This window comes from Cibotium barometz, chromosome 53 (genome assembly GCF_041138505.1).
Source record: "Cibotium barometz isolate CiBa-2024 chromosome 53, ASM4113850v1, whole genome shotgun sequence".
NCBI classification, from domain to species: domain Eukaryota; kingdom Viridiplantae; phylum Streptophyta; class Polypodiopsida; order Cyatheales; family Cibotiaceae; genus Cibotium; species Cibotium barometz.
The window spans coordinates 9650125-9663215 of NC_141098.1; the positions used below are offsets into that span (position 1 = coordinate 9650125).

The following is a 13091-nucleotide window of genomic DNA, read 5'->3' on the forward strand; positions in this document are numbered from 1 at the left end:
ATTTTAATTTGTTTCACTGCGCAACAGTGGTATCAGAGCTATGGCAATGCTCCACAATCAAAATAGTCATATTGTTTTTCTTTTTCTTTCTCGTAGCTATTTAAGACCACCCTGATATGGAGTACGGCTTTGACCTAGTAAACGATCGAATCAGATTCTGACTTCTTCTACAAAGTTATAGAGCTACTACTCGACCATCTTTTAAGCGGAACTACTAAGTGAATTCATGATTATTTGCTATTCTCAATTACTTTTTGTTGATTGTATAATTGAATAGAGGTATTGGAGGAACCATTTATCACAGATATTTAGTGAAGTATAGAAGCCATTCCATCGAAGAGGCTCAATGACTTCTTGATCATGCCATCACTGCCTATTTGTCCTTGATTGCATCTTACATGGATACTTGCCCGTGAATCTTTCAGATTTTGTGAGACAATTGACAAGACAGTTGCTTCTCACCCCCGGGGCATGTTAATTCATGGAATATATATTCCCACGTTTTCTGTTATTTATGAATTGGCGTTAATTCATAGAATATATATTCTCACGTTTTCTATTATTTATGAATTGGAGTTACTTCATGGAATATATATTCCTACGTTTCCCACTTTTATGAATTCTCCTACACGGGTTTAGATTAGGAAATCAGAGGCTGTGAGAGTAAATGTTTGATGCTTTGGATGAATGACGCCCATTTGATATGTTGCGCGGTCAGAAATCAGGGGCTATGAGAGTAAATGTTTGATGCTTTGTTGATCTGTTTTAAATGTGTATACGCACACATATATACATACGTACACACACATATATGTATGTATGTATATACATAAATACATACGTATATACACGCGCACACATATAGACATTGACAAATGCATATGAAATGTGTGGAGAATCAACACACATATAGACATTGACAAATGCATGTGAAATGTGTGGACAATCAAATGTATTTTATGTTTGATCATGCGTACAAATCAGATACATTTTCTCTTCGTGTTTTCATATTTTTCCTTCATTTCTTTAGGGAATTCGAAGGTTCGGGATGCTTTTCGGGAGTCCACTAGCCACCTGATCAAGGTAAGAATTCGCATCTCTGCTTCAGATGTACCCTCTACTGCTGCGATTTCTAGGGCTTCCACACCTGGTGATTTCTAGGGTTTTTAAAGGATTAGGGTTTTTGGTACAGAATTCACATCCATCTCTGTAACAAGGATGGTTTCCGACTTTGATTTTTCGGTTAAGAATTGAACACTTGGGGTCTACTGTTCTACTGTTGTTATGTGTGTGTGTGACACACACACAGAGAGAGAGAGAGAGAGAGAGAGAGAGAGAGAGAAAGAGAGAGTTGTTGATTCATTCTCCTCTTTGATGTCCAGGATTGTCTGTTGATCAAGATCGATCTCTCCCTAATCTTGATTTAAACTTAAATCAAATGCTGCTGTGGAACTGAGGGCAGCAACAGTGTGGCGATGGCGAGGGATCATCGCAGAGCAGAATTGGAGGTCCATGATGTGCTGGGATTGTTTCGACAAGCCGCCATTTCATTCAAAGCAAGCATTCCACTTTTGTTTACCCTTGCCTTACTTTCGTCCATCTATGAGACGGCCGTAGAGCGCTCTGCCTTGCTATCGGGCATCTCCGCTTCAGCACAAAACTCAAACTTCTCGTTCCAGTTCTCTTTCGAGCCAAAGCAGCAGCCGGTCCAAACTCGTAATAATGAATTAAATATGGGTGGTGAGCTCAGGAGAGCGGACACAGGAGACTCTTTTCTTTCTCGCCTTTTTACGGCATTCTTGCCACCTGATGATCATGCTTTCCATCCTCAAGGTGTGAAACAGGAAGAGCTGACAACGTCAGCACTGATGGGTAGGGATGCTGAGGATGCTGCTGAGCTCAAGCATGGAGAGCCATCCTCACCTGGGATGGGTAGCGATGTAAGCGATGCAGCACAGCTGCTAGGTCTTCAGCCTGAAGAGGTGGATCATGGAGAACTTTCTCCTGACACTGAGAATCTTTCTGAACTGGAAAGCTTACAGGGGGTGGTAGTTCAAGAAGATGGGGATTCAAGCAAAGATGGCAGTGGTCCCACTGGAATGTCAGATAATGGTAGACAGCTTGATCAGAGTAGCATTTCAGGTGGAAACGTGGACTCTGATACTGTTGACAATCCTCCTGCACTTGAAAGCTTACAGGAGGCAGTTTACAAAGATGGGGATTCAGGCAAAGATGGTGGTGGTGTCACTGGTTTGTCAGATAATGGGAGACAGATTGATCAAAATGGTATTTCAGGTGAAAATGTGGACTCTGATACCATAGAGTTTGAAGGCAAGAACTGGATAACCAGCGGTAAAGAAGCTGATGACGAGAGTCTTTTTGAGGACCTGTTTGAAAAGAATGAGGAGGACACAGATGCCGCTTCTGACTTGCCACATCTAAAGATTGAAACAGTTTCCAACGAGACGAAGAAATTGGTCCAAGAAACTGTGATAGACGCAATTGATTTGACATTTTTCACTGGCAAACTACTGGGTGGACGAGGGTTGGATCAGGGGGCTATGCCTCATGGTGGCATGACAATGCTTCTCATGTTTCTTTTGGTGGCTGCAGCTGTGACAATTTTTCTTGCTGTTGTTGGATTCCAACATTCAGTGGTTCTAGGGTCAGTAGCATACAGTGTCGTGACTACACACATGGGGAAGAGGGCCAGTGCTAGGAAGGCAATAAGATCAAGTTTGAAATCAGGTGTTGGGCGCCTTATGTGGCTAGCAATCCTGCATGCAACCTCGCGTGGCCTGCAAAGCCTCTTCTTCATGAAGACGTTATTCGGTGGCGTGATGGAGATGGAGCAGGTGGAGCAGCTGGTCCTCAGATTATCTGCCACTCCATTCGCTTTTCTGTCCCCGTTTATGGATGTGGACGCTACCAATTTTGGGATGGCTGTCCGCATAGGCTTGTTTGTCGGGTTTGACTACATCTTTGATGGCATAGCGTACTGCATTTATGTGGTGGCTTGCTGGGTTACAATCATGGAGAGGAACCATCGGGGCCTCGGAGCCATTTCAAGAAGCTACAGTCTGGTGAAAAGCATGGAAGTGCAGGCCCTAGTGGTCCGGCTGCTCGAGGCCATGGTTTGTGGCCGGACGTCTCGCTGGCTGCTCCAGCAAGTGATTGGTCAGTTTGCAGCAGCTTTTGTCATCTGTACAGCCCAGGTATATTTTCTGGTTGTGTGGTTGATTTTCTACATGTCAGCCCGGTCGAAACATGATCAGCCCTCACAGTTTTCATATAGATCTCTTGAGGACTTTTTGGACAGGCTTAAATAGGCCGGACACACAAGTTATAACTGTCTGTGTGGGCTGTTTGTATCAACACTAGAATTTTGCTGTTAACCTGGTATGGCCTTGGCCAATGTGTCACGTTCTGGGAACCCTGTGTAAGTGTAATGTATTTGAAAATTTGTGTTGAAAAAGTCCTTTTAACACATTTCTGATTGCGTATGTAATACGGAGTTGGTTATTATGTGTAATCACTTGTCCTTATAGTTGGATTACCCCCCATGGATCAGTCTCTATTACTATCACTTTAAAGAAACTCACAAGTTTCACAGGGCTTCCCGCACACACGAGAGAGAGAGAGAGAGAGAGAGAGAGTTATATTAACATCTACAAAAGACCTCAAGGGTCTATGAGACAAAATACAGTACAAAAAAGTTTCCACGATGGATAATGAAAGAAAAACTGAGAGAGAGATTAATGTCTACAAAAGACCTAGAGGGTCTATGAGAGAAAGAGAGAGAGTCTACAAAAGACCCAGAGGGTCTGTATGAGAGAGAGGGAGAGAGAGAGAGAGAGAGAGAGAGAGGGGGGTCAGCATTACTATATGGAAAAATGTGCAAGATAAAGCTGGTAGAAAAAAGGAAGATACACTACACTTCACATGAGCCACAATCGTGGTCTGGTTGCACGTGCATATAGGAGTTCTGGGGAATGGAGTAGTTTCAGCATGGTTGGCGCAGACTCGTTTAGGTCAAATTCCTTCTCTTGCTCCTCTTTTGCTTATGTTTACCGAATAGTTTTGAGACAGCAGGTTCATGCAAGTAGGGCTGTTTTTAAAATCTGCTTTTGGACTTGGCCCCTTTTTTACTTGAACACACATCCCCACATTTAGGATTTAGTTAAGATAGGGCCAATAAGCATTTGTCCTTGAAGAGCACTTGTGAAGTTCTTCTTGTTGGTACTTGCAAGAAACGGCCAATAATTATTATTATTTGCATCAATGCTAGTTGATTGTTCCTCAAATATCATCAAACCGATAGCGAGATTGAACTTGAACTAATGTTTCCTTTTTCCAAGAGGCTTTATAAGGAAGCAAAAAGATTGTCGCGAATTATAGGGTTATAAACTTAACCCCATTCTTTATAATTGTAAGCCAAAGAGATCGCCGTAGAGAGAGAGTAAGGTTGAAACATACTGATATGTGCTCTAAGAGTAGACTTTAATCCGGCAATAAATTTATGGTTTTGGTCCTTCGATTTCACTCTTTCACATTCTATTAATGTTGTAGATTTTGTTGTTAGAGAGCTTGAAAATAGGAAAGCACATCGACACAAGATTGAGTTAAACTTCCCTGGATGAGTGTGGTCCTTTGTACCACTCATCTATATTTATATGTATTAAAATCTTGCTTTTCAAAAAGACAACTCTAAAAATAAAGCATAAGAGCTTTTGAGTTTTTTAGAGTAAAAGCTCTTCCAAGAATATAGCAAGCAACAATTACCAAGTCTTGGGCTTACCAAAAATATAAATGCTAATTGGTATGTACAAAGGTTTGAGGCCTTAACCTTTCAAAAATATTAATACCAAAATATGTAACCATGATAGGTGTTCACATGTCTTCTAAAATATCTCATTGTGGTCCAACAAATGTTTCACCCGATTAACAAATAATCTGCCACTCAATCATCACATGTATCCAAATAATATTAGTTAGCGCACACAACTGTTTAAACACATTAATCTTGACTATATCATACTAGCACACATATGATTAAACGCATTAATCCTAGAAAATGATATAAATATAAGATGCATCCAAAAAGAAAATATGTACTAGCTCAATTATCAATAATGTAGCGTACTATGACAATGTAAGAGCTTGGAGTACTATTGTAAGAGGGTAATAATGATAAAATCTAGTATCTAGGACCTCTTGAAGGAGGCATGGAAAAATTAAGGGAGAGGGCCTCTTTTTATAGCCCTAGCCAGCTCCACATTCATGTCTAACCACTCTAGATGCAACCATAGTTATTTTGAGTGCAATTAAGTGAATTATGGGCTACACTAAGGTTTGAGATTTGCATGAGCCCCCTTTTTACTGGAGTGAACTAATAAAGATATACATGACACCTAAGTTGGTTTACTACTCTTGAATTCAACCCATGGTTTTCCACCTTCCACCTAATAATTTCACTGTTGGTTTTTCACCTTACAATGGTTTTGAAACCTTAGTCCATTTAATCTTAGGAGATTTTATTAATTAATGTGCACACTCCTTGCCTAAGGTGGGTTTTTAATCTTAGTCCATTTAATCTTAGGAGATTTTATTAATTAATGTGCACACTCCTTGCCTAAGGTGGGTTTTTAATTATTTTTCTTGGAGAAAACCATAACATTTTATGTCAAATGTTTGCACTAGGATAATTGACATGCAGTGAACTCATTTTTGGGGTCCATTTCTTTAAATTCTCTCATCTTCACTCATTACCTGCTACCACTAAGGTCATACACACATGTGCACATAGGCTCCTAAGGCTTTCATTTGGTTTTTCTGACCTCAAAAATTTTGGTTCACCCACAAAAAATTTGGTTCACCCACAACAACTAATTTTTATAAGAAATTTATCTTTAAAATTTTGTACCTCAACTAGTGATAATCTTTATCATTTATTCCTATTTTCTATGCCACTTGAAGATTCAAGATGTTCTCATCTTGTAAACTAAGGGTAATCTCAAGCTAAGTCTTCTTCTTTTTCCTATGTAGAATTCTCTACTAGGAAGAACTTCTATTTAAATAAATACTATGTAGAAGTTTTTTTCCCTAGTGTCAAGAACTTCCTTGGGTTCCAATTCTATCTATCCTTGAGCTGGCATAATTACTTGATCATTCTCTAAAACATGATTAGGATCTAGGATATATTTCTTTAACAATTTTACATGAAATACATTGTGGATTTGAAGACAAGGAGGGACAAGAAGTTCATAAGTTTGTTCTCCAATTCCACGAATAACGACATTTGGTCCATAATATCTATAACTTCTTGCACTTTCCCAAGGGGAGTGGGAACTTCTCTTGGGTCGTACTCAAAGAAACACCACTTCTCCTCCTTCAAATTATGTGGCAGATCTCTTCGGATTGATATACTGCTTCTTTATGGACTGCATCGGATGATTCATTTCATGTAGCATCTATTTTGAGACTAGAGATCCGACCAATTTAAGGGTGTAAGACATTCTTGTCCATACAATGTCTTAAATAAGCTCATACAAATACTTTGATGGTGAGAAGAATTATAGGCAAATTCCACTAGATGAAGATAATTCAACCATCTTTTCGGCTCACTTGGCAACCATAAAGGCTCTAAGAGTGTCTTCAATAACTTGATTGACCCAATCAGTCTTAGGATGATAAGTTATGCTTAAATCAAGTGAAGTTTCAACTGCCTCAAAAAAGGATGTCCAAAATCTAGAGGTAAATTTGGCATCTCAATAATTTTACAGTCCCTGAAGTCACCGTATAGAATTTTCTTTACTATAATTAGATGTGCGATCTTAGTCATCCTATTCATAGCTTGTACTTACTGATGGTAGACCGGTAATAAAGTCCACACTTATGCATTCCCATTTCATATGTGAAATGTCAAGGGGATGTAACTTTCTAGGCATCTTCACTCCTTCAGCTTTAGTTTTTTGATGAATAAGGCATTGTCATACATGATTTAACACATCCCTTTTCAATCCAAGCCAAAAGTAGCTCCTCTTGGCTATCTTTACATATCCAGGATATCTAGCAATAAGGTTATCGTGAGCTTCGACTAGGATCCTTTTATTAAAATCATCCTTTTGAGGAACACAAAGGAAAACCATTCTTCGAGCGAGTTTTTTTTAGCAAAGGGAAAAGCCTAGTAAAACCCGTCAAATAATCTACAAGAAGAAAGAAATAGGTACACTTTCTAAACATGCACAGGCAAGCATAACACTATAGTTAAGATATAAATTAAAACATGTAATTAAAGAAATGACACTAACAATCACCCAAAAAAAACATTAAAACATTGGTTTCCTCACGCACTATTAAAGCCCAGCCATAGTAAATTTAAGTCTGGGCACTAATGTAAGCTAATTTTTTATATTCGAAAGGATACAAGCATGCCTCTAATATTGAGCTAACCATAAGAACCTTCAGCACAGCCTAACCATAACAACAAGTTCCACCATATGTCAAGGTGCTATATTTCAGACAAAAAAAAAGTCCCACTATATTTCAAGGTGCTATATTTCAGACAAAATATTCCACCATGTGTCAAGGTGCAATATTTCAACAAGTGACACCATAAAAAACAATCCCTTATGATGCAGGCACATTGCATCTTCTATCACTAAGGGTCTGAAACAACTCATGAGCCAATGAATCCAAGTACGTGAAATATAAGTGCTTGCATGGCATGTATGCATGGTGCTTGCTCTCTCATTTTTGAAACTCTTCATATGTGCATTGTGGAAATTCTTCTATTGACACTGAGTAGGTCACACCATTTTCTATGGACACTGAGTAGGTCACACCATTTTCTATGGACCCTTCAGTAATAACGTACAAGATGTGGCATTCATTGCATAAAATAATGGCCTCACGAACAACCTATGCATACAAGGTCCTTCCCTTCACTACGCTCTTGTGAAATTATTTAGTCAATCGGGCACTCCACTTAACAATCTTGCCATCCGTGTATTTTGGACAAAAATCACTAGCAACTTTTGTTGTTGTTGTGTTTACTTCAACTGATATGGCGGAGGTGGACCCCCACTTTGAAGCACAAATCCATTTGCTTGAAGCATTTATGTCTCATGTGACTGCAAACATGTCCCATCATCCATTGGCCACACTCCAAGTGCAGGGCCAAGTGTACCAATCATGTGGTTCCGAGTTATAGAACCAAACAAACCCCCCTGCCCCCCCCCCCACAACACTACCAGGGTATTTACGACCCCAAAAGTGTGGTGCAGACACTGTCATTTCTATCTCCATTTGCCTCATTGATGTATCTCCCACATCTTCCACTTTGCCTAGGAAATTTCCTAAAACAAGTCATTTTTAAACTTGGCTCTATCCTTCGAATAGCCCACATTGTTTTGAGTAACTTTGACATGAGGCATCCCTCAATTTTCCCTCCTTGTGTACCTTTTGGGGCACCTTATCGATGGTTCACTATAATAGTCACATATTCAAGCTTATTGGCTATACCCACAGTCACTCACATGCTTGCATTTTTAATCTCTAAAAGGTTAGTCGTTGGCACAAAAACACCAGACTCAACCTTAATCACGAGCCAAGATCCCCAATGGAATGCCATGATATCCCACCAAGCCATCCATGTTTTCAACACTACAATCCCCACTTGTATTGCATGTCCTATCTATACCAAAATTACTTGATTTTTGTTTTTGCAATTATTAGCCACATCGCTACTTCTCTAGGTGCATTTCTTCGTTTACGGGATAGAGACTTATGATCCTCATGGAAAGGGGGCCGAATGTATTTCTGTGTATGATGCATCATGCTTTGCGCCCAGTGAAAAATGCAAGTTATTTCTTTCTTTGGCACCTTCTTTTTGCCCCTACAAAGGAAACAATGCAAACCCCAATCCAAACACTGTTTACAAAGTGCAAACCCCAATCTAATTGGCATTTATTTCATTAGCCATGAACCCTCTAAATTATGGTATTCCATAGTCATTATATTGCCTCAGATTATTAACCATCTTTCAAAATTCAATTTGTGCATACCTATACTCAACTTCCTCAACTTTGAACTCACACTAGCTATAGTTAGAAGCTCACGGACATAAGGGTCATACACATGACCAGACATTGTTGGCCAACCAAGGACTCTGTGGACATGGTCAAAATGAACCCACATATCTTGCAGATTTCCTCCTCGTCTCATCCTATTAACTAAGTCTAATACACTTATAGAAGCTTTAGTGGACATTTTAAATACATGGGGTTGGTGTCGTTCACTTAACTGCCCAGGAAAAAGCACACTTGGTAGTGATGTGTGACCACACTAGGACCGATCAGGGCACTTTTTCCCTCTTTAGGAGGTTTTTCCCCTCATGCTAATATACACCCATCTTGGGGTATACTTATCATCTTTGTACAACACACGTTCATTATCTATCTATCATCTCACTGTGTACTCCTTTGAGCTTCTCCACTGTGTGTGTGTGTGTGTGTGTGCATTTCTACAACTCTATTTCCAACATTTGGTATTAGAGATTCTCCTCATCCCCTATGCTACTACCTACCCTTCACCCCGAGTTGCATGTCTTCTTGAATCGATCAAGGAGCCCTTTTGGAAGAAGAAAGAGCACCATAAAGTGTGCAGTACTTTGTACTATGGTTTTTTTATCAGATTTTTGTTATGGGCACATTTTGGGAGTCGTTCACGCGGTTTTCGATTCTGTGTAGACATCTTTAGGGACCGGATTTGCATTGTTCTTCATCCAATTCTAGAGTAGTATTTTTAGATCTACTAAAAACAGGTGTGCGGATACACAAGAAAGCATCAAGAGACACTCACCACGCTGGATCTTGTTTATGAGCTATACTTCAGCGGCATTGATCTCTACATCTTATGAGTAAAATTTCTACTCACTCTCAATTTATTTCATACACCTTAGTTGCATCCAAGGAGCACTGCACTTGAAGGTTATGTGATTACTTGCTTAGATATTATCAAAAATGGTAGAAAATGATGTGGCATATAAGCTTGACAGGACCAACTACTTGTTATGGTCCTATATGATGTGGCATAGATTGGTAGCCAAAAGGGATATGGAATGTTGTGGTTGGTACTGAGAAACTTCTTAGTTCCTTTGATGAACATGATGTCAAAGGCACATTTGTAGACACAGACTTAGTTTCACATAGTGTATAACCACATAAAAGCATGCCTTCTATGTAGGAACAAACAAAGTGGGATGGAAGAGATGCGTAAGCACATCCATTACTTGCTTTGTCAATTAAGAGGAGTATCATTCCTCACATTCAGTCATGTAGGATTGGTAAGCATGCTTGGGATGCACTTATGTCATTATACTCAAGCATTTAGCACGTGTTGCTTATATACACAAGCATTTAGAGTTAAAGCATATGGATGAGAGAGACTCCATGGAAAATTTCCTTACAAAAACCAAGGATTCAAATGCGTAGTTGGCCAGGGTTAATGAAGTACATCTTGATAGTTCATTGGTGACTACTATCTTGAATGTGTTTCTGGACTTGTGTCAAGGTTTTTCTTCTACCATCAAACTCATGATAAAAGGCAATCTAAATGCCTTGAAGTTTGAGGAGTTGGTTTCTGTGCTCTTGGAAAAGAAGAGCAATTCGAGAAAAACAGATATGTCATATATACAGGAGATCAAGCTTTTGCTGCCAGTCAACAAAGAGGGAAAGGTAAATCCTTTCCTTAGGGTTGTTATTACAAGCCAAAATCAGAGTCATCAGGCAAGCTTGCAGGCAAAGAAGACAGTAGAACAAAGAAAAAGGGCAAATGTAACTATTGCAGGAAACCTGGTCACTACATTAATAAGTGTAGAAAACGACTAGAGAAGGAGAAAAAGAAAGACTTAGGTATGGCTATACTAATGTGTCAGCATCTAATGCAAAAAACAATGCATTTGTAAATTATGCACATGATGATTGGGTTTTCATTATGCAGTGCAGTTTTGTTGTCTCATAGATGTACATGTTTGGTACTTTGATAGTGGTGCTGGAAGCACATTACTTCTAAGTTCTCATCGTAGTTTGTTCATCACTTGAATCTACTCCACAGGACAACACTGTAACATGTGCAAACAATTCCTTGTATCATGTAAAAGGAGTTGGTTAAATTTTTCTCACTATTGCAAATGGTGGAACAATCATGCTTTTAGATGTATTATATTTACTAGGGATCAAGAAGAACTTGTTATCCGTCTCTGCCAATACTAAGGCTGGCTTAGTGGTTCAGTTTGTGGATGGCAGATGTATTGTATGGTAGCCATTTTTGCATATGGCAAGAGTTATCTCATGGTTTTGGCTAGAAGCAGTCATGTGTGTGCAACATATGTTTTGAACAGGTGTCCTACAAAGGCTTTGCATACAATTACATCTTTTGAAGCTTGGAATGGTAGAAAGCCTTGCTTATGCACTTGTGCTTGAACAAATTCACAGCAAGCTTGATGTGATAAGGCTGTTAAATGTATTTTTGTGGGATACAACTCAAAAAGTAAGGGATGTTGTCTCTATCATCCTACTACCAAGCAGATTCTTGTGAGTAGAGATGTATTTATGAAAGATGCAATTTAGCCCTAGCTTTCATGTAAAAAACATAAAAATGTATGTTCGCAAGACATATTCGACACTCTCCTTCCATTGTGTGTGTGTGTGTGTATGTGTGTGTGTGTGTGTGTGTGCATTCCTGCGACTCTATTTCTAACAATACTATAGATGATATCTACATCTTTTCTTGAGATCAAGAACTTCTTTAAGACCCTTGTTTTTGGCTCTTTTTTCATACTCCAAACATCTTTCATCCTCCTTTTATTTGAAATCAGGGTGACACTCTCAAGAAACTCTGCACATTCATCTTCCCCAATCTCCGAGCTTCTAGGTTTCTTATCCCCCACCATAAGCATGTCCAAAATGACATCTTAAGCCACAGTTGTCTCTAGTTGTTTTGCAATAGTAAAAGGGTTAATTGTAGCACGAGACAACACCTTTTCCTCAAATTTTTGTTCAATGGACTTGCATAGCCCCTCCTCATAAAGGTGATTATGATTACCAAGACATATATCACATCTTAATCCTAAAATCAGGATTGATGATTCATGAAATCAGATCATTACGACCCAAGAAGTTTCCCTTGAAAATTTTAAAGTGCTGGTGCTTGGATCTCAATGATTTTTTATGCATAATGTTACACCATATAGTGTTAGTGCCCTAGTCATGCTCAATGCGATTTTCTCATGCTATGTAAGACACTCACATGGGCTTTCAATGTTGAGGTTTTTATAGCCTATGTGTTTAGTGCATGAGTGATGTGGCATCATTTTGCAAGTGCTTGGGAGGCCAATGAGTAAAACAATGCCTAATTCATGTGTCAATTAGGTGTGACACCTAAATGCTTTCGAAAATGACGTCCAAATAACATCCTAATTAAGGATACAGTGCAAGCAGAGTGTGAGGAAAAAGTCTAGGATTTTTGATTGAGTGAGGTTCATAAAAATTTATTTCTATTGGTTCTTTGTGTATCTTAAGGAATTAACTTTATTGCTCCTCCTAACTGAGTGTGATTTTTGAGGGAGGTTGGTGGAGGAGACTTTTCTTGGCTTTCCTCTCTCTCCATTTAAACAATCTCTCTCTAACTATTGCCACCACCATCTCTGCCCACCATCGCCCAGCCTAGCCCAGCCCACACCACCAACCTTGCTTCTTCCTTTCTCTATCTCTCAATTACCACCGTCCCTTCCTCTCCCTCCCTTCCTTTCACTCTCCCAACCTCCCTCTCTCTACTTCTCCCACCCTCTTCCCTCCCCCTTTCTCACTCTCCTTCATCTCCCTGTCTCTCCCTCCCTTTCACTCTCCCACCCTCCCTCTCTCACTCTCTCTATCCTTGTCTCTCTTTGTTAACTCTCTTTATCCTCCCTCTCTCACTCTCTCTATCCTTGTCTCTCCCTTCCTTTCACTCTCCTCAGGCTCCCTCCCTATCTCTCCCTCCCTTTCACTCTCCCACCCTCCCTCTCTCACTCTCTCTATCCTTGTCTCTCT

The 13091-nt window shown here is 39.6% G+C and overlaps 1 protein-coding gene across 1 annotated transcript; it reads left to right on the forward strand.

Moving 5' to 3' along the window:
• Positions 1–934: 934 nt before the first annotated feature.
• Positions 935–3563, forward strand: LOC147608262 (uncharacterized). The gene is made up of 2 exons (XM_086788917.1): positions 935–1083; positions 1383–3563. Exon 2 carries the CDS (start codon positions 1476–1478, stop codon positions 3327–3329), a length of 1854 nt encoding a protein of 617 aa, XP_086645043.1. The 5' UTR covers positions 935–1083; positions 1383–1475; the 3' UTR covers positions 3330–3563.
• Positions 3564–13091: the final 9528 nt, after the last annotated feature.